This window comes from Leuciscus leuciscus, assembly GCF_965113295.1.
Source record: "Leuciscus leuciscus genome assembly, chromosome: 23".
Lineage (NCBI taxonomy): Eukaryota > Metazoa > Chordata > Actinopteri > Cypriniformes > Leuciscidae > Leuciscus > Leuciscus leuciscus.
The window spans coordinates 10,820,451-10,843,786 of NC_138747.1; the positions used below are offsets into that span (position 1 = coordinate 10,820,451).

At 38.6% G+C, this 23,336-nt stretch overlaps 1 protein-coding gene across 3 annotated transcripts in view; it reads left to right on the plus strand.

Annotated features, from left to right (window-relative positions):
- eif4g3a (eukaryotic translation initiation factor 4 gamma, 3a) overlaps positions 1-23,336 on the plus strand; it is a 59,054-nt gene that overhangs the window by 7,502 nt on the left and 28,216 nt on the right. For 2 of the 3 annotated variants that reach the window (XM_082154991.1, XM_082154992.1), the window contains exons 2-9: positions 3,673-3,742; positions 5,739-5,900; positions 7,976-8,068; positions 9,744-9,776; positions 19,469-19,645; positions 21,382-21,493; positions 21,730-21,836; positions 23,103-23,294. In XM_082154991.1, the coding sequence (XP_082011117.1) occupies positions 3,673-3,742; positions 5,739-5,900; positions 7,976-8,068; positions 9,744-9,776; positions 19,469-19,645; positions 21,382-21,493; positions 21,730-21,836; positions 23,103-23,294 (946 nt within the window). The remainder of the gene's footprint in view (positions 1-3,672; positions 3,743-5,738; positions 5,901-7,975; positions 8,069-9,743; positions 9,777-19,468; positions 19,646-21,381; positions 21,494-21,729; positions 21,837-23,102; positions 23,295-23,336) is intronic. The other variant, XM_082154993.1, reaches the window with a different exon arrangement.

The following is a 23,336-nucleotide window of genomic DNA, read 5'->3' on the forward strand; positions in this document are numbered from 1 at the left end:
AAATACGCGTTCTGTGTGAACCGGCCTTAAGGTGTAGTGTTGTTTCTGTGCAACCATTGGTTGAGCCATTGTTTCAGGATAATCAAACAAGCAGCAATGTTTTGATAGCACCACAAAAGCACAGTGTTTAGACTGTTAGGGACGATCAAACTACTCGTATTCACACCTATAGATCGTTTGTTTTGTTCCGAAACATGTACTTAATTTGTTACAATGTTGCATCTTCCTCTTGGTATGGTTCGCTTTCACAAGGCAACCTTTCAAAGCGTACCAAAATGTGTTCATGCAAGTCACATGCGAGTACAACTGTCCTCTTATTGGTCAGCGTTTCCTCTGGGTCATCCATCAAGATGATTGACAAGTTTTCTCCATGAGGTTATTGTGGCTTTATTTGTGTCTTTATTTTTAACTGTCGAGACACACACAAACACTATACTAATGTAGCCTTCATTGCCGCTGTTAAATTGTTTACTACATTCGTATTAATACAGCAGCAAATTCAAACGTGCTCTCTCTGGATCTCCCAGCGCTGTCTAGAGGTTTACTGTGTCAAGATAAACGCAAAACTATATGAATGTTATAATGCAGCTCGAGCAGGAATCAAGGCTTCTTCGGGATGGCATTCTCGCACAGAGAAGCGCAATTACACAACATTTTAAGATGGTTTTCAACTGTGGTATAACTAATGTGCTCACTCACAGAATCAGACACTACTGCTATTTATATAGCACATTTCCCGTTATCAATTATAATACCATTTGGTCAGTTCCGTCGGATAGCTTTTTACACCTTAAGCGAACCGCCCCAGAGTTCGTTTGTAATCGGCCCGAGACCACCTCGTTTAGGCGATTGTTTTGGTGCGGAACCGAGCGCGATTGCCGTGTTCATATACGCCTAAACGAACCGAACCAAGGGAGAAAACGCACCAGGTTCCGAAACAAACACTCAGGTGTGAAAGCAACTATATTTGATTTTCTGTATTATGCATTGAACAATGACACTTTACCTGTGAGTCACTTTCTGTGATCTCTCAAGTCAAAGTTGTGGTGTTGGCTGCAGTCTTACTGCAGTACAGTCAGTGTACATGGACTGCATTTCATTTAATTCATTTTATATACGGTTAGTGAACATATTCCTCGAAGAGTAATATGTATGTTCTATGTATAGCTGAGTATAATATACTGTATATCTCCAGATGAGGGTCGTAGGGTTCAGATCCTCATTTTTAGTAAAGTCAGCTATGCATCTTGGCCATAATATGAGATGTGTTCTCTCTCTCTCTCTCTCTCTCTCTCTCTCTCTCTCTCTCTCTCTCTCTCTCTCTCTCTCTCTCTCTCTCTCTCTCTCTCTCCCTCTCTCTCCCTCTCTCCCTCTCACACACTCAGCTGTAGACCCTCTGTCTGCCACGTAGACAATCTACTTCTGGTTTATCTAACTTCTCTTCCTTCCTTCCTTACTTACTTACTTCCCTTCTTTATTTCCATCCTTTTTTTATTTCCTTTTTATACTTAAGTCATTCCTTCCTTCCTTCCATCTTTCTGATCTTTTTACTTCTTTCCTTCTTTTAATTTTTTTCTTTCCATCCTTCTTTTACCTTGGTCCTTTATTTCCTTCCTTCCTTTTCTTCAATTCTTTCTACTTTCAATTTATCCTCACCTCCTTCCCTCCTTCTTTTGCTTCATTTCTTTCTTTCTTGTTCCTTCCTCTACTTCATTCATTTTCTTCCTTTATTCCTTTCCTTCAGTTCTTTCTTTCTTTCTTTCTTTCTTTCTTTCTTTCTTTCTTTCTTTCTTTCTTTCTTTCTTTCTTTCTTTCTTTCTTTCTTTCTTTCTTTCTTTCTTTCTTTCTTTCTTTCTTTCTTTCTTTCTTTCTTTCCACAGTCCCCTTCTCTCTATCACTCCATATGGTGCCTAATTGGATTTACACAGTAAGCTTCTATGAAAGTTTAAGGCTACACAGTTTTCCATCTCATCCTTTGCCATTCTCTGTAGTACTCGTTCTACTGGCAGTAATTAAAGAGACAATATGTAGAGACTAAAGGACCATCACTTTCCAGAGACCATGACACTAATAGGATATCTTCAAAAGAGATCCTTATTAACAACTGTCTCAGTGTCTCAAGAACTCAGATGACTTTTTTAAAATGTGTAAATTCTTCTCAGATTCCCCACACCTGTGGGCACACACCTGCGTGTCGTGCCGTCAAAACACTGGCATGACCATGCAAAGGGATTTGGTTATGCAATGCAGTGCCAAACCGTGAACACAGGAATCAGATCAGCCTGTAATTCCAGTAAGTCGTGGCTTGTGTCCTGCCAGAGTCTCGCGAGTGTCAGCTGTCAGTTTTAACCTGATCAAATAGCCTCATGGGCCGTCCCCCAAGCTGCATTCCTCAGGTGCACCCCTCTGATCTCTGATTGGGTACCGTGGATGTGTCCCTGATGACCTGGAATATAGGTTTCCAAAGTCAAATTCACTACACGGTGCACGTGAGAATTTGGGTCGTTAGGAGTGAAGGAAAAACTCTCCACTCACATTATTATACCTCCCTTCCCGGAGTTTTTTTCCCTGCTTTTACTCCCCCCCCCCCCCCCCCATCCCCCTTTTTTCTCAGAGTTTAGGTTGGCAGAAGGCCAGAGAGGTGAGGGGGGGGAGAGAATGGGAAAGAGAGTGCAAATCGGAAGGCAGGATTTCACTGAAAGACTAAAAAGTGTTCATGAGTGCATGAAGCGCATTAAGGAGGAAAGCCAGACCTCCTCCATTTTCCCCGAAACCATGTGATCTGCTCATCTCTCACTTACGGACACAGATATCGTAACTGCCAGAACAGGTTCCTGCTCTTTTGTTTCAATTTTTCTGTCACATCCATCCATCTTTTTCGCTATACGTGTCTGTAACTGTATGTCTGTTCTGAGCGGCTCAGTCTTTTGTGTCATAATACCTGGCAGGTATGACAGTGCAGCATTTATTATAAACTCTCTTTCCCTGTGGGAGAACTTCCTTTAAAGAAGACCGGCTGAGTGATGTGTGAATGTAATTGTTGGTAAAATAATGATGATATAACATTTTTCAGGTCCCATGACTCCCATGTCTTTTAATAACTTGCCACCTGTGACCTGAACATGTTCAGGTTATCATTATAAATTTCTTGGAGAGCAACAGCCGTAAAGAGGTACATTCATTTTAGATCATGGGACATTTTTGGTGGTCAAGTAACAATGTTATGATTTTAAGCGAGGAATTTTGCAGCTTTTAATATTTTCTATTTGGTTAACATGTTAGAACACACATTGTATCCAAAAGTGCACTGATCCATTTCTCACATATTTGGAATTCCATGTCAGGATTTCTGTCTGTCTGACATCTTTGTTGCTGGTTGAGGTACGGGGTGTACTGAAAGGGGAATTGGAATTTTTAGAGATGGGTGGGAGAAAATGTGTTTGTGTTAACTTTCTCAAACCTTTGCCCTAAATGCAAGTCATTGGAGGAAGTGGACAGTAATATTAATTGGTGTGAAAATGTCTGCACCATTATAGCTGAATGAACTGAATGTTTGCTATTATGAAACACAATGCTTTTTTGTCTAATATTTCATGTTTCATGAACTTCTTGGTTTAAAGGGTTGACATTTTCAAACCTATTAGAGATTTTCTCTAACATTACCCCTCCCAGGATCCCTCGAGGACTTTCACTGGAGGAACGCATGTTTTCCGCCCACTCTGGGGTGACGGCCGTCTACAGCGTGAGTGATCTCACACACACGTACACTTACAGTCATTACATATCACTATAATTCATTTACATAGACAATCCCTAAGGCCAGAAACATATAAGTATGCAAAAGTGTGTGGTCTCATTGTACATACTTACTGTGCATTTAATCATTATTATTAAATGCAGACGATGCCTTTATTTGTCTGATCTAGCTGTATAGATGTTGACAGTTTAACTAACTTTAACTAATCTGCTCAGCAAGATTTTCCCAGACTGTTGCCGCGCCATAACAGTAGTTGACCTAAAAAAAAGACCATTTATTCCAGTGTGACAGAAATTGTCAAAACCTTATCTTTTGTACGCAAAATATAAAAATGCAAAATTATCACACACTCACCTAAAGGATTATTAGGAACACCTGTTCAATTTCTCATTAATGCAATTATCTAATCAACCAATCACATGGCAGTTGCATTTAGGGGTGTGGTCCTGGTCAAGACAATCTCCTGAACTCCAAACTAAATGTCAGAATGGGAAAGAAAGGTGATTTAACCAATTTTGAGCGTGGCATGGTTGTTGGTGCCAGACGGGCCGGTCTGAGTATTTCACAATCTGCTCAGTTACTGGGATTTTCACGAACAACCATTTCTAGGGTTTACGAAGAATGGTGTGAAAAGGGAAAAACATCCAGTATGCGGCAGTCCTGTGGGCGAAAATGCCTTGTTGATGCTAGAGGTCAGAGGAGAATGGGCCAACTGATTCAAGCTGATAGAAGAGCAACTTTGACTGAAATAACCACTCGTTACAACCGAGGTATGCAGCAAAGCATTTGTGAAGCCACAACACGCACAACCTTGAGGCGGATGGGCTACAACAGCAGAAGACCCCACCGGGTACCACTCATCTCCACTACAAATAGGAAAAAGAGGCTACAATTTGCACAAGCTCACCAAAATTGGATAGTTGAAGACTGGAAAAATGTTGCCTGGTCTGATGAGTCTCGATTTCTGTTGAGACATTCAGATGGTAGAGTCAGAATTTGGCGTAAACAGAATGAGAACATGGATCCATCATGCCTTGTTACCACTGTGCAGGCTGGTGGTGGTGGTGTAATGGTGTGGGGGATGTTTTCTTGGCACACTTTAGGCCCCTTAGTGCCAATTGGGCATCGTTTAAATGCCACGGCCTACCTGAGCATTGTTTCTGACCATGTCCATCCCTTTATGACCACCATGTACCCATCCTCTGATGGCTACTTCCAGCAGGATAATGCACCATGTCACAAAGCTCGAATCATTTCAAATTGGTTTCTTGAACATGACAATGAGTTCACTGTACTAAAATGGCCCCCACAGTCACCAGATCTCATCCCAATAGAGCATCTTTGGGATGTGGTGGAACGGGAGCTTCGTGCCCTGGATGTGCATCCCACAAATCTCCATCAACTGCAAGATGCTATCCTATCAATATGGGCCAACATTTCTAAAGAATGCTTTCAACACCCTGTTGAATCAATGCCACGTAGAATTAAGGCAGTTCTGAAGGCGAAAGGGGGTCAAACACAGTATTAGTATGGTGTTCCTAATAATCTTTTAGGTAAGTGTATATACAGTATAAGTTATGTGCCGATATGAAAATTTTGGCCGATACCTATAGTTCTTTATATATTTGAAATCCAAAAACTGATATATTGGCCGATAAATCGAAATAACAATTTTTATATCATTTTTGAGATCCTGATTACAAAAACAAAAGTCTCACCACTAAAAGCCATGTTCCAAGCACACAATTATAATGATTTTCTCATTATGATTTCATGTAGCTTCTATGACAGACTGCACATGTTGCACTTTACTGTTTTTTCGTTTTTGATTCCAATCATATTTTTAAGCAATTCAAAACCATCATGGCAAACAGTATCTGTAGTATCTGAACTTGACTTGTCTAAAATGTAAACAAGCTCTTTGCTGAAAGGGACTATAGTGTGACGCTGTGTGTAAATGTTGTTTGTGGTCATTCCACAGGTATCCAGACACCCTCCGTACCCAGGTCATGACCTCAGCAAAACCCACCCAAACCTGGCAGGCACCCCTCCTGGCCACGCCACGTCCCAAGCCCTCTCTCAGGTATCAGGCCCTGCTGGCCCCTCATACCGCTTCCTCAAGGGCTGGGAGACAAGTGGAGCGGTAAGTACCAACACAGCATGTCCACATCCTCATCTGTCTGTCTACACAATTGCTTAATGACCTGCAATTTTATCTGTTAAAGGGGTCATGAACTGCATTTTTATAAAGTTCTCTGAGGTCCACTTAATTTTGTTAAGATTTTCAAATCAAAAAACATCCTAATTTAGAGAGAAAATCCTGTATTTGACCCTCTCTTTTAAAAACTCTGTTATGATAGGCACGCCACATTCAAGACTTGGAAGTAAACGTCCACTGCTATGATTGGGTAACAGTTTTCCATATTAAAATCATTTCCATGTCCACGACATTACTCATGTGGAATTGTTTTGAAAACTTCCGATGTTGAAAAATATCACGTTACATAGTTGAAACATTTTCCAACAATGTGAAACATGTATGCGTATTATACTTTATAAGTCTTGGTTGTGGCAAATGAAATTTAAGTACTAAGTTTCCACACTTATAGTTAACTCGATAACTTGCAGTGTTTTGTGTAAACGTAGTTATGAATAAAAATGTACCATCATTATTCGCACTGTTGTTCTTATAGGCTATTCATCGTTTATCCTTTTCGATAAAGTGAAAAACGTATACATTTTCATTTGCAGTGTCATGTTTTAAATAAAAGGAGAACGTGTTGTAATGTCTTTCTGATGATAAAACAGAAGATCTCTCTCACTGAAGCTTTTATTCAGGATTACAGCGAATGGCTTAGGTCAAAACAATAACAAAAGCAGCATTCTCTATGTGCTGTCTTCTGTATCCGATAATTCCCCGTATTAACCCATTAAATGTCGAAGCACAGGAAAGAACAGTATCAGAACTATTCAGAGATCGACTGCGGCGCTACATTATAAATACTCAGTACATATCAAACGATCTGTAAAAGACAAAGCAATATTGATGCATGGTAAAAACATTGTTACTCACACTTGTGTGTTGCGACATTACTGTCGGATCCAATATAGTCGTCACAGTATCATCTATTATCATCAGTCTCTCTGAAAAGCCTGTGCCGAACGGGCTCTTTAAAAATGGGTCCACAGTAAAATGAAGTGAACAAATGAACAGTGTCTTACTGACGTGATCTGAAACTTCGTTAAAAATAAAGTTCATCCACGCTTTCGTAATGTTATGATCACAACTCGGCACTGCAAAACGTCTTGTGATCCTCAGAGGCATCTCTATCGCTTTGTTGCTTGAGTAATGTGTTTGCGTCTCTCGTATTTACAACTACATGACATGCGTGAATCGGTGGGCGGGGCTAAGAGGCAATGATGTAACACAATCATTGTGATTGTAGGTATTGATTTTCTTCTGCAGAGACTGTCTTTCGTCGCACTATTACGTCATAATGTGAAAAAATCCAAAACGAGTCATTTTGGCAGCTTGGTTTCAATAAAAACTGTTTTTGGACTAACAAGAAAGTTTTGAGTTCTGAAACTTACAGGATATTTTAGGACAATGACCTCTTGTATATCAAAAGATCAAGGAAAATTTGATTTCTCAATTCATGACCCCTTTAAGACAGAGGAGATTACATTTTGGTGTTGCTATATTCTAGGTCACCTTCTTTTGTACCAAAACAATATGTTTGTTCTTTGCGTTTGTTGGATCTGAATTAACTGTGACATTTAGTATTGTGTATTACATTTAGATGTCTGATGTTTTGGCACACATATACACTATACAGAGTGTTGAGGTTTTGTGTTATGAGTGATTTTTTCACCGCTCTTCCTCACCATGGTTACCACCAGCCTGAAGGAACACTGTCGCTATTTTATAAATAGTGTTTCCAGCTGACACAGGTGCTGTAATGATCCCACGACTTTCTCACATACACACACTGGACAGATATATACACACTCTACAGACACTTTTATATACACTGCTGCTGTGGATTGATTAGAGGGTAATGTATTCATCTGGGTTTTGTCTGACAAAGAAATTAAGTCAATATGCACACACTCACACAGTTAATGATGATCTTTTATTTTGTATCCTGTGCTCTGAATGAAAACCGAGCTTCAAAAGGGAAGTTGCCTAACCTTCGCTGTCTATGATTCACTCCCTAGCCTTCATATAACCCAGCTCAGAATGCAGGCTCCACCCCCCTGGTGTATTCGCCACAGACCCAGCCAATGAACGTACAGCCACAGACTCGGCCGGTAAGCACGGCACTCCGCTTACGTAAATGAACATTGAACATCGAGACAATTTTTGTGGCCCTCGTGATTATGTCTTAATGCAATAATTACAAACATGTCTTTTTGGCATGCTAATGTGTAGTAGGTCTGAGTGGTATGATGGTTCCTGTAGTGGTTGGAATGTTTCAATTAGTAGAGAATCTGTTTTTTAAAAATCCGACACCAAGCAAAAAACCTATTGCCTATTCTGCACATTGTCCAGCAAATAGACATTTTCAGTGTAGACACTTTGGTTGCTAATAATGGAACCGTTTTGTCTGGTATAAACACAGTTTATGGTTGCCAAGCAACCATATTAATATAGAATTCAATTGATGTATTTATGATGCATTGAAAAATTTAAAACTAATTTGAGATGAAATGCATTTGAAACATTCATTTGAAAGATTTTATTTAGTGGATTATCAAAAATATGAATAAATTATTATTATTATTGATAATTTAATAATTTAATTATTAAATGATTATGTAAATAAGACATTTTAGTTAGAATGTCTGTTATTATGATATAACTACTAATTACTCATAATAGGATACAAGATTTTATTTACTCTATTGTTCAAATGTTTGGGGTTGGTAAGATTTGCTAATGTTTTTGAAAGAAGTCTCATATGCTCACCAAAGCTACATATATTGTGAAACATTATTACAATTTCAGTTTGTTTTAATTTAATATTTTTTTAAATGTGATTTTTTTCTGTATTGGCAAAGCTGAACCTTTAGCAACCATTACTCAGAATCATTCAGAAACTCTAATCACTCTAATATGCTGATTTGCTACTCAAGAAACATTTCTTATAATAAGGAAGTGTATTCCATGTACCACACATAGTCTGCTTGCCTCATTAATATAAAATAATATTATACAAATTAGAAGACTGGTCCTGAGGTTGTTAGGCTTACTTGAGTTCATATGTTTTACACCAACTTCAATCAGTTATTTAAAGAAATAGTTCACCCAAAAATGAGAATTATCCCAGAATTTACTCACCCTTAAGCCATCCTAGGTGTTTATGACTTTCTTCTTTCAGCCGAACACAATCGGAGTTATATTAAATTGTATCCTTGCTCATCCCAGCTTTGTAATGGCAGTGAATAGTGTCTTGAGTTTTTGAAGCTCCAAAAAGCGCGTGAGTCATGTTCCAACGTGAACGTGCGTACGGCCGTTGCTGGAAGCTAGTGATTATAGTTTAAGTTTTAAATATGAATATTTTTCTTACAAAAACCCATCACTTCGCTTATAGGCTATTAGGCATTATATTTATATGGATGGATGTGCTTTTTGGAGCTTCAAAAACGGACCCTATTCAATACCATTAGAAAAGCTGGAAAGAGCTGAATGAAGAAAGTCGTATACACCTAGGATGCCTTGAGGGTGAGTAAATTATGGGATAATTTTCATTTTTGGGTGAACTATTCCTTTAAGACCAAAAAAATAATTAAGATTAAAGACCAGCCAATAGGACCACCAGCTCTGCTGACATGTTACACAACCCTGCTACGCTACTCTTGTTTCATTTGTAATGGAAATGCAAAGGCATCCAAGGTGGATCATCTGTTATCCTCACTGTCTCTCTATTCTTTCTCTTCTTTTGTCGCTCCTGATGACCTCAAACCATGCTGTTATCTCCATCAGTTTATGACGGGACCTCGGCAGACCCACCATCAGGTAAATTCCACAGACCCAATGTCTCTCTATCCTATTAGACACTTCTTAAGATGCAAATGGATTTTGCTTATGTGTATAAAGATCTGGCCTGAGACCCGTAAAGTTGTAGGGTTCGAGGAAAAACAGCATCGGCTTAATAACTAATTTCAAAAGAGAATCGTACCTGTAATTTGCAAGGATGTTTGATGCTGTGTGTTCTGTGCCGCCAATGTCTTAAGTCATTACTGAACTGTCACACTGACCACCGTTTTTGAAATACTATTTGAAATGCATGTATCCCCATCAGTTTTGCATTAGATATATAACACCAGTAACAGCAGTGCAAATACAGTTTTGAGCACATTGGTTCACAATTTTATTGTAATCTGAATTCCACTGGCTGAAAGAATTTTCAGTGGTTTACACTTCTGGTGCAGAAATTACACTCTTCAGCTTTAAAGAGGCCATATTATGCTCTTTTACAAAGTTTTTAATTTTGTTTTTGGGGTCTAGAGAGAGCAGGTTTTCATGCTTGAACATTATTTTTCACGTGTTACATTATTGCAGCACCTCTCTTCCCAGTCTGTCAGTAACCCTCTATTTAGTTTCTGTTTCTGTGAAGCCCTATGTGCTGTGCTCTGATTGGTCAGCTGGACCAGTGTGTTGTGATTGGCTTCTAGCGCGTTTCGGAAATGTCACACTCCTTGCCATAACCACAAGTTTAAACGCACTACTAACTCAACTCAACCAGACATTGCCACCTTTTGTTTGCACGTGCCTTGGGTGGGAATTATTTAAGGGAGGAATATTGTGATGTGTTCGTTCCCGGAAGAAAACTCTAGACTACTATTGAGGAGTTACAGGGAGTTCAGAAAAAGTGCTGATATAAAGAATCTCCATTTGGAATGACTATGTGCTTTGTACATTTGCAGACCTTTTTACATGCTCAAACAGCAACATTACACACTAAAGAAAGTTGAAAATGTAAAAACCAGTAAGAACCATTATGACTAGAGACATATTCATATTTGCATATTCATGTATTAGCTCGACTGTGTAACAAGCTTCCCGTCCTTGAGAACCAGACATTAGAAGTGTCTCCTCTGACTCATCCATTTCTTGTCTTTTCTAAAAGATTGTGTAAATAATGATGATTTGCATTCATGTTATCTGATGAGCAGATGTGCGATGATGAAGACTGACATTCATTGCCAAATCTTGTCAAGGCTGTTAGTGCACCTTTTATTAGATGAAATACTTCAATCAATATGTCACGTTCCTGAGCAGAATCGTTGTTGTAAGTGTCTAGACGACTTGGGCTTTTGTCAGTCCTAACCAAATGCATTCAGAGGTCATTGTGATCATTAGAATGTAAGTTGCATTGCTGAGTTCATGAGCAGCGTTACACGTGTCTGTACATGATAGTCTATCCACTGTGCTTTGGTGTTTCATTACACGGAAAAACTTGTTTGTCATTTGTTGCTAATGATTTGTTTATGCACTTTGCGTGTAGCCACAAGTCCATCCATGCAAGTGTGTCCATATATGCATCTGACCTTAAAGGAAAGTTGAGTGACTTTCTGCCCCGACCTGCCACACATCTCTCCTCTTCAAATGGCTGTGCTCTTCACAGGACTTAGCCCTATAAAGTCTAATGTATCTGGATTTGATATGCAATTTTCTAAGGCCTTTAAATGACCAACATGATCAAAACTTTGCTGAAAAACCTGTTGTACACAATCTTCTACATTCCTTCTCTAGTATAGCAAGTAAAAGGCCTTTTAGTAAAATTCTAAAAACATCAATCTTAAGGTTGTTGTTCAGTAAACATAAGAATACATTTTATATTGTTAGTGATATTTCAAGATGAACGCTTACTGGACTAAAGAAACTGTTTTAACTTGACTTGAACCTTTTTTTCTTTATTGAAGAAACATTAAAATGTGATGGATCAAATATAGATTAATCAGGCTTTTGAGGAATGTTTATTGTACATCTCTCAATCATCATTGTATTGCATTACATTATATGTTTTTTGCCTCTCCTATATCATACTAAATGAGTAATAAAAGCCTGATGTATTAAATATGATACTCAACAAAAAACATGTATGCAAACTTTATTATAGATAAAAAAATAAAAAATTCTAAATGATTTCATATGTCAGGCATAATTAATTTGCACCAGAATTATAATAACAAGAAACAATGCATTACGCTTAAACATTTATTGTTGATTTGTGTGCACAGCAGATAGAAAATAAGACTGATTGACATGAGGGAGCGACAGCTTAAAGATTAATTTTGCAGTACAGTACTGGGCAATAGCATTTAGAAAAGATGCTTTTCCTGCTGTCTCTAAATGACTTTTTCCCCTTGAATTTTAAGTGTGTAGCAGATGCGCTAACCCATGTGGAGCGGGCTTAGCTTGAAATGTAGTGTTATAAATGTAAATGTTATGTTATATTATCTTTGGTACAGCAAAAGAAATGGTTGAGAATTTGATGGTTGAGATTATAATTGGGCACCATTATGTTAAAATGCAGTAAGGTAACTTTTTAATAATGGAAAAAGCGTCCATAATAGGCTTTATATTGAACGTCACATGAACAAACAGGAAAACCGGTCTCATCACATCCGCTTGTTGGAGAAAATGTTAACAGCAGTGAACTGACGGCGATATCTTTGGACTTTTAAGTCATCCAAGCTAGTTATTTTTTTATTGTTGGGGTGAAATACACTGAAAAAAAACAATAAGTAAAATTTACTCAATTTTTCTCAGGCAAGTTTTTGCACGAATATTTTTAAAGTAAATTTCACATATGGAATTAAGTAAACTCTACTTAACTAAGTTAAGTGAAAGTAACAAAGAAAATAAGTCATTTTTACTTGGCTAGTAAAAGGTTGAGTAATATTTATTTAGTTGAAGTTTCCTTTGCAATACATTTCACTCTTAACAATATAATATTGAATTAAGTATATGCTTTACTTCAAAATACCTAAGTAATTAATACAATAGAAATTGTGTAACACAGCATATCTACATATCAGATGTTAAGCGTCATGTGAACGCAGAGACCTCAATACTTGGTAGACAATACACAATGACCGTAACATTTGATGGATCGTTTTTGTGTTTGAATGTGTCATTTTGAGTAGAAAATGAACTCCAAATGTCACAAAATGGCATGTTACTAATCCTAACAACAAAAGCAATGATGAAACAGTGTAAATACAGTTTGAAAACAGTGAAAAATCAACCTCATTAATTATTCAAGGCCCAGTGCATGATGGGAACACCAGTATCAGAAAAGTTGAGTAATTTTACAACGTTGATATTTACGCTTTCATTTCTACACGCTTGAATTGAGTACTAATATAGAATTTACTTAATTTTTTTTAACTCTTGCCTGAACTAACTTTTTCATGTAAATTACATTGTTATTTTCTGTAGTATTTACTTTACTACAAAATCATTTTTATCAGTGTAGTCTAGTCTAAAAGTAAAACTGTTAGACATCAATCTGCATATGCGATGGACATCAGTTATGCTTATCTTTGGTAGTTTCTTTGAAGGCATCTTGAGTAAAACAGCTCTATATTAATGAAACGCATACAAAAGACCTGAACCGGAAGCTATGCAGCCTGTTTTACAGAATACAGAAGTTTGTTGCAAATAACCCCAATACTTCTGTATTATAGTGAAAAAATAAAATGAAATAAATGGAAAGATGACTGGGACGAATGCGTCATTTGTTTTACTTAAACTGAGGTGTATTTACATTCACTGTTGTTTAGTGAATTTTTGTGGGCGAAATCCAATAGTAATCCACACGTTCGGGAGTTTTGCGTGAGGAAGAATGATTTCCGCATGCAGATTTCGCAACGTGTTCAAATGTTTTGCCAGATTTGCCATATTAACCAATGGAAAGCTGCTTGGTTTTGAAAGTGACTTCATGTGCTTCATGCATCGCTATGTTATTGATGATAGACTAATTTCACTAAAACGACCACACCTCTATGCTTTTTTCTTTTTTTTTTGGAGGGGGAAAAAAGAGCAAAAAGCTTAACAAATGTACACAGGTCTGTTCGCCCTATAGAACAGCGCTTGACTGTGTAATGTGCGACAGTGAAAGAAGCTTTGACATCTGTGCTGATGTTAAAAGAGCTGAGTTAAGGTTTCATTTCTCCCCTGTGGCTGCGGCAAGTCCCAGCTCGCTTCCACTGCAGACTGGCTAAAACTGATGCCTACAGGCCATTAGAAAACAAACAGAAATAGGAGAGAGTGGAGAGGGAGTGACACGCATGCACACACACACACACACACACACACACACACACACAGAGGGTGGAATAGTTGGCTGGTGTTGAATATTGGTCGGAATAGAGGGCACTTGTGATTTAAGAAAAACATTTGAATGAAAATTTATTTACAAATATTTAGATATTTAAAAACAATGCATTCGTTTATTCAGTTCAAGTTTCAATTCCATTCCATATAGGTTTATTTTTGTATAGCACTTTTCGCAGTACATATTGTTTCAAAGCAGCTTTACAGAAAATGCTTTAGGTTTATCATTACCATGGCACATTGATTTTAATGACACTTATTACTTTTTCGAAAACCACTAGTCACAGCTGTCCTACAATACCTCAGCCTACCTTAATATACAAAATTCACAATACATGAATTTGAAATAGTTGTTTCAATAAGGGCAAAGATTAAGAATATATATATTATAGTTGAGAGCTTTTAAATCTTGTTTTTAAGTTTTAAATGAAAATATATCTATGTTCTTCATGTGCTTAGTATGAATTATTGTTGAGAATCAGTTTATTTTAGTTTATTATTCCATGCTGACCTGATTCGATTGCAAAGCTGAATATATATATATTCAGCTTTGCAATCAGATAATTACATTTTCAATTATTTTAAAATAGAAAATAGTTATTTTAAATTATAATAACATTTTACAATATTACTGTTTATTTTTGTTCAAATAAATGCGGCCTTGGTGAGCATGTTTAATATTATAGAAAGACATTTGTTAATTTAAAGGGGATGTATGCTTTTTTTTTTTTAGATTAGATTAGATTAGATTAGATTAGATTAGATTCAGCTTTATTGTTATTGTACAAGTACAGAGACAATTAAATGCAATTAGCATCTAATCAGAAGTGCAAATAACAATGTTTGAGAATAACAACTATTTGTTCCATTCATGTTCCATCTTCCATTTATCCGCCTCTCTCTCTTAGTCTCTCATGTTCTCTCACACTTGTTTCTGTCCCTTTCGTAGATCCACAATCTCTCATGCCCTTTTTCTTTCAGTCATTCATGCCCTTTTTCTCTCTGTTTCTGCCATTCAGATACATGCACTCATTCTTATCTCTGTCCCTCACAAACACACAGACACCAAGTCTCCGCTTCCATCCCTCCATGGCATTTCCACACACGCACACACACACACACTCTCTCACGCACACACTTGTACAGCATTGTGACAGTAGTTTAGCACAGTGGTCTTCCCCTCAGGCTGCGCTTGATCCCCTGTTGGCCTGTATGAGTCACATTGAGAGGAAATCACCCATTACACACACTAGCAAAGTTTGTTCTCCAGTGGTGGTCTTCATGTTTCTTTTCTTTCTTGTTTCCTTTGTCAGGTCTCTGTTCCCACCTTTGACCCAAAAGTGGCTGAAATTCTATAAACCGATATTTGTTCATTTTAATATTTAAAGTGATTCCAACTCAATATAGTTTCTTTGTGCCATTATCGTTATAGTTGTGATGTGTTATTATTTTTTCATTTCGAATGATTTTTTTAACTATAAGATCAGTTGTGGTGATGTTTAAGCTTTGTAAAGTTCTGTCCCTCTCATTAACTTTTTGGATGATGTGATATAGCTATCTCACATTCTTTTCTGAGCATTTGTTCACCAATCATCAGTGTCTTTACTTGGGTTACTTGCCGTGAGTTGCCCCAACATGCCACCCCATTACATGATCTCACACATAGTCTATCCATTTACACCAAAGCATGCCAGTCAAGACCTTTAACCACATTATAGGTTACATAGTGAAACCCAGTTTGGGTCAGTGCTCAGTGTCTTTTATTCTGTGTGTATTTAACTTAACTTGTCCGGTTCTTCCTGAGCTTGTTGATAGCCACATAAATTATGTCCTCTCTCAAAGAGCACAACGACACTCAACAGCAGGTTTATTGCAGGACCACTATGGTGAGCACAGACAGTTACACATAATCTCCACTCAGCTTACAGCCACTAGCGGATCAGTTCAGTGGTGTTAAATCACTTTTCAGCCAACCGTCATGGGGCGTCCGCTGGTTTTATTGTTCTTGTTTCTACACATACTTCTGGCTTTGGCAAATCTCCCCGAGGCTTGTTTAATGATAGGCCTGGATTATTCTGAGCCATGTTGTTAGATGTTTTTGGCTGTACCTGAGCCGTACAGTTCGGATAGATGATGTCTAACACCATGTCTACACCGGACGCGACAGCTGCAAAGTTACAAATAACTTGAAATATGTCAGAAATAGTGGGTTATAATGGGTTCTATTTTCTTTTGGTGCGTTGCGTGTAGACACAGTGTAACATTATGACACCTGCCTAATATGCAGTTGGTCCTTTTCAAGCTGCCAAAACAGCGCCGACCCGCCGAGGAATGAACTCTAGAAGACCCCTGAAGGTGTCCTGTGGTATCTGGCATCAAGACGTTAGCAGCAGATCCTTCAAGTCCTGTAGATTGCAAGGTGGAGCCACAGTGGATCGAACTTGTTGGTCCAGCACATCCCACAGATGCTCGATTGGATTGAGATCTTGGGTATTTGGAGGCCAGGGCAACACCTTGAACTCTTCATCATGTTCCTCAAACCATTCTTGAACAAAGTGTGCAGGGTGCATTATCCTGCTGAAAGATGCCACTTCCATCAGGGAACACCATTGACATGGTTCTACGCAGCGGAGTGTGATGCACTGTGTTGTGACACATTCCTCTCATAACCATCATTTACATTTTGTGTGACTTGTTACATTTTGCAACAGTAGACTTGCTGTTGGCTCAGACCAGATGGGATAGCCTTCGCTGGTAGGCTTGCTATGGTAGTCGGTGTTACACAGTGTTCGGCCATACACCGATTACATTACTTGCTTACCATTTTGCTTTTTTATAGTAATAAAAACCATTTAGTTCAGTTGGACAATGGATGCTACAATTATAAACTGAAAGCATCTGCTCTGCTCCATACAGCACAAGCTGCAGAGTCGCAGCAGGAGTCAGATTTCACTTATCACATGAAGTGAGTAAGGAGAGATGACTGACAGGGCGATGGCGGAGGATTTCGTCCCCAACAGATCCTGTTGCCAATGCCAAATATCTCCCCCGGTGTTATCAGTAATACTGATAAGCAAGTTTATTTGCCAGTGTGAAAATTTCCACACCGTGACATCCCTAGTCGCCGGTTTGTGGTTTGTCCCTCCTTGGACCACTGTTGGTAAATTCTCACCACTGCTGACCGGGAGCAACACACAAGCCTTTCCGTTTCAGATACTCCGACCCAGTCGCCTTGTCATAACAATTTGGCTTTTGTAAAAGTTGCTCAGATCTTTATTCCTGCCCATTTCTCCTTCATCCAACACATTGATTACGAGAACTGATTGTTTGCTTGCAGTACCATCTAATTTACCCACACCTAAATTAGCCATAATGTTTTGGCTCAGCGCATGAGTGATATTTGAATTAAGAGCACTTTTTAATTAAGACTACTTAATTTTTTTTTAAATGAGGCTTAATCAAACAGTTTATCACATGTCCTGGAATAAGCATCTGATCATGGCCTTAATCGACCTTCTAGTATATTGTCTTTAAAGCTACACTGTGTAGGATTTTCTCCCATCTAGCGGTGAAATTGTTTATGACTACCAACTGAATATTACTTTCTAGCCCCTCCCATTCCGAGGGTGTTTTAACTCCTACGGTGGCCGTATTATTTCAAATCTGCCGGCAGTCGCGAGTAATCTCCCCCTCGTATTCGTCACGGTGCCACTGTGTAAAAACGCAAAAGGCGAAGCTTGAATTTCCAGGTATGTCCCTCTTTGGCTAATGTATTTTCAAGATGGAGGCGCAACATGGCTGCCGCCATTCGAGCGACTCGCTCGTATGTATTCTAAATGGCAGATTCTACGCTTACGAGAATACTTGATTAGTTGGTAGAAGTAATTACACATTAATGAGCACATATCATTTTGAAAGAACAAAATGTTTTTTGCTAAGAATCAACTTAAAAAATTAAGCTTTAATGTGTGATGGATTTTTGATATTGTGATGGATTTTTGATATTGTGTGTGACGAATCGATAAAGAAATATTGTGAAATCGCATCCTCTAGTTCATGGCATCCAGCAGTGTGTTGAACCTGTCACTAAACTACTAAAACTGTCATCTGTCTGTTGGGACAGATACTTGGGTCCAAGTACTACACTAAGAATCAGCAGCAGGCTCTAGAAAATACTGTCCTTTAATCTCTCCACAATGGCTTTCAAATAAATCTGCAGATACTGCATAATAACTTGAACATCGCTCACAACAATCTGAAGTTTGACAGTGGTTGCCTTGATTGTTTATTGTTGAAGGTGGTGAATTTGTACATAGGCGCCGCATTGATGGCTTTGGCTTTAAATAAGAGTGATTACATTTTGCTGTTGTGCTGACTATTATGCTAAAGCAAAACATGCTCTCAGCATGCCAAAATGCTCTCTGAGAATTTGTCTCTAATAATATTAATATGAATAATAATTAAAATATTTAATAATGATATCAATATAGTATTTATTTGTTTATATTGAATAATTTATAATTAATATAATTTATTTATGATTAATATTGTAAAATATTTAATTAATACAGACAACAAATATAAAATTATTATTATTATTATTAAATTCTTGGTAAGCCCAAAATAGAGACATGTTTGCAAATGTATCTATTCATTATAGTTCTATAATCTTCCCTCTTTTCTTTAAAATAATTTTAAGGACCAAAAATGTCCCCTTTTTCGAAAAATCAACCACATATATACAGAGACATTTGGACTATCAATCCCATGAGGGAAATTGCATATGGTGTGTACATAAATAGTGTGTGTAGAATCAGGCAGAGAGAGAGAGAGAGAGGGAGAGAGGGGTGACCTCTCGCTCCAGTGCTGCCTGGTTGCTGGCGCCCACTGACTGGGTTTGCTGAGGTAATATTTGCAGTGCGGAGTGAGTAAGCGAGAGAGAGAGAAATCCAGGGAAAGCGGGGGAGGAAGTGATGGGGGAGGGGACGACTCCTCCAGCAGGCATGCAGTATTCTCCTGATGAATAAACCGTTGTGCCAGAGTTGTGCCATCACCCCACTACAGCAGAGAATGAGAATACTGCTCATATCTCCAGGCTGCTGTGTGTGTATGTGTGTATTTATGTTTCTTTGTGTCTGTTCGAGGAGCAGAATTGATATAATTCATCAAGTATTTGTGATTGCAGCTGTTCCACTGTCTGAATGTCATATTGTCAATTAGATGCCTCATGATTTGAATAAATTGCCTGACAGGCACAGCAGGATGTCCTGAGGTGAACTGTCTTATGTCAACACTGACTAAAGGAACTGACTCTTCTTTCTATGTTTCTGCTTAACTCTTTTTTTCTTTGACTTCCTCCACAGTTCCTCCACAGGGCTCAGATGCAGACAGCACGGCCCACCCTCCCTACCAACAGCCCCTCCCTTCGGCCGGGCTCACAGACCCCCACGGCTACGGTTTATTCCCCCAACCAGCCCTTCATGATGACCATGACGCCCATGCCCTTTCCTACCCAGACACACCAATACTACATTCCCCAGGTAAAGAGTCAGTGGACATGTTACTGAGAAATAGATATCGCCAAATATGGATTGCATACACACAAAAATATATTTTCAGGGTTCCCACTGTGACAAAAAAGACACTGAGTTTTTTTTAATGCATGAAATGTTTTTAATGCAATTTTACCCAATGTGACATTATAGCCGTTTCATCCTTTAATTTATTTGATAAAATAAGATGTTTAACAAAATGAATAATTTTCTGTCTCTGTATGGCAAAAATATATATAAAATTAAAGCTCAAGTGTGTATATATGTGTGTGTCTATATATATATATATATATATATAGTACTGTGCAAAAGTCTTAGGCATGTTTTAAGTCAGATATTTATATCTTTTGCTGTAGTGTGTCAGTAGGAAATATCAGTTTACATAGGAGACAAGGAGTCTGACAACAGCCGGTATGATCTGATCTCACCATCATCGTCTGTGATTACATGAAGAAACAGAAAAAACTGAGACAGACTAAATCCAGAAGAACTGCGGGAATGTCTTCGAGTTGCTTTTGTCCAGGTACACTTGCGCATAGTTTTTCAGGTAGCTTTGCAGGAAGGTTTCTTCAAGCATCTCGGAGATGTTCCTGCAGTTCTTCTGGACTCGATGATGGTGAGATCAGATCATACCGGCTGTTGTCAGACTCCTTGTGCATACAGAAATCTCACTGGATTATTACAATTAATGGCAAAAAGAATGTTTGGAAATGTAAACTGATATTTCCTACTGACACACTATAGAAAAAGATAGAAATAACTTGGGTGGGGGGCATTAACATGCCTAAGACTTTTGCACAGTACTGTATGTGTATATATATATGAAGAGTTCAGATGCAAAAGCCTCTAAATGCCATCTGAAATTTTCTTATAGAATGATCATTTTTATCAAGCTTGTATATTTAAATTCAATAATTTCACTTAAATGGCAATGAAGATTACCTATTAATTGTCATTTAAGTGAAATTACTGAACTTAAATATACAAGCTTGATAAAAATGATCATTCTATAAGAAAATTTCAGATGGCATTTAGAGGCTTTTGCATCTGAACTCTTCATATATATCTTCATTAAATAGGAATATATTTATTAAAGGTAGGGTAGGCAACTCTTTTTGTTATTCTGGTTGAAACTGTCTTCACATCCTGATAGTAGTCAATAATAGAAGTGGTCTAATTATTAAAAAGTTTACATTTAACTTCTGTGGAAGTCTCAGTTCCTAAATATGTTCATCCAATCATTGCAATCGGTCTGAATGCAAACATACTCTATACGATTTTAAGGCTATTTACCTTTAAATAAAATTTCAGATGGGATGTTTAAAGGTGCAATGCGCAACATTTCATGTTAAAAATACCTGTTTTCTAACCCATACATGCTTAAACAATTCCCTGATGGGCTGAATGAGCCCTTCTCTGATCACTGCGATTGCCTCTATAATCCTGTACAGTAAAATAAATAAGAGGGATTCGGGACGGAATTCGAGACTGGGCGTGACGTCATGTGCGTTCACGCTCACCTGGCTATGTCTGGTTGCAGTTTCGCTTGTCGCCAGAGGGGGCATAGTTCTGCAAAAACTTAGAGACTTGCGCATCGCACCTTTAACAAAAGTAAAGTAACCTGGAATATATGTCTCGTGTGTAATATATTTAGTAGTTTAAATGTGTGTATATATATATATATATATATTCAATTAAATCAAATTCTCCACCTTTTCTCTCAGTATCGTCATAGTGCACCTTACATGGGACACCCACAGCAAATTACCATCCAGCCACCAGGGTCTGGAACCTTCTACCCAGGACCCGGCCCTGGGGAATACCCCACTCCTTATGGCAAGTACAGACCTCTCTGTAGAGCACACTGCAGTGTGAGGGTGCTTGCGTCACACCCAGCTGGTTCATATTAGCTCCAGGTAGTTTCAGTGTGTGTCTGATTAGCAATGATTAGAAATGACCCCGTTTCCAGAAAGCGATTGACTCTGAGGCTGTTTAGATCTCATGTGAAAGCAGCACACACACAGCGACATGACTCACTTTTTTCCTTCCTTCTTTCTCTTTTCCAACAACAGCTGCCGGGCCGCCATATTACACTGGCCAGCCAGTGTATCCTCCCTCTCCACCCATCATAGTGCCTGCACAACTGCCACCTCCACCAGCCAAGCGTGAAAAGAAACCAGTGAGTACCTGAAACATTCCACGTCGTTTTAGAAACGCCAAGTGATCCATTTAGTTTTCAAATAATTATAGACTGATAAGGCTTGGATTTAATCCCAATGGCCCTAGCTGGCAGACCCAGATTAAATGCGAAAATGCTGTTAAAAGGGATATTCGTCAAGTTTTAGTTTTACCCCGATATTGGCCTTGGCTTTTTGTGTAATTATGTCATGCTAGTCTATTAAATTTCCAGAATTCAAGATGAATAATAAGTATTGAATTGGTCCGGGAATGAAGTCGATTTGTGTGCCATGCAACTACTGACATATGGTTTTGTTGCATGCTGGGAGGTTGGCATAGCCAAGGTGTTTTATCCCAAGCCAAAGTGAGAATTAAGCCAGTTAGAAATTCCACCCATCCTCCTGCAAACATTAGTGTTGGGATTTTAATGATGGGATCTGGAAAATCCTGCCACATCCGTGAGTTTGATGCCTTTTTGAAAGATTAGATCAGTAAGCCCCTCCCCTCGAATGCAGATGAGCCAATGGCAGTTGAGTATCAGTTGCACGGGGATCGGAACTCGGACATCTTTAGGTTTCAGCGCCATAGAGAACCTTGGAAGATCTGAAGCTCTCATCGGTTTTAGGGTGTTTATGCTACAAAAATGGAAAAACGATGTGCCTGGGCTACTTGTAACACTGATTCCAGGTATCCTGAGAGGATGGGCATGTGTATTCATGTATTGAATCACCGTACTATGCGCAGGTTCACCAGCGCGTTTCAAATGTGTGATACAATTTTTGCGAACAGACCAATTATCTGCGCAATACAACTGGAGCCCGGATTATTTATAATATAAATGATGTGAGCGCAGCAACCTGGTTCCCTAAGGATTCAACCCCAATGAAGATGAAAATGTTCATTTTCTGGTCATACTCTCATGAAGTTAGAATTAAAGTTAGTGAGTCCATGCTAACGTTCAAACCTAAATAGCTAACTGTTCTCACGTCATGTACAGTTGGTCAAAAACAGCCATCTGCGATCGTGGCGACCGTAACATGGCTTAAATCCCGCTTGCATTGTGATCTGTTAACCCTTGCTTCCAAATTAATCTTGTTCCCTGCCATATTTATTTTAAAATCTTTTATATATCCCTCCATGGCATATCTAAGTCCTACTTGAATGCTCCTCGACGAGAGGTGGTCCTTCTGTGTCCCAAATTTATTTTAAAAATGTTAATTATAAATGTCTTTATTTATTATTTATTATCTGTTGTTTTGCACCATTGTCCTCCCAGATCCGGATTCGAGACCCCAATCAGGGTGGAAAGGACATCACGGAGGAAATAATGTTTGGAAGCCGGAATCCTACTCCTCCTGCTGGGCACCCAGTCTCCACCTTAACCCCACCTGCAGGACGGCCCTCTTCGACACCAACCCCTCCCACGGTACACCTGTCCTTCACGCCCACCGCGCCACAGGCAAGAAATACAAATTGTTCGTTGCCTCCAGAAACAGGCATC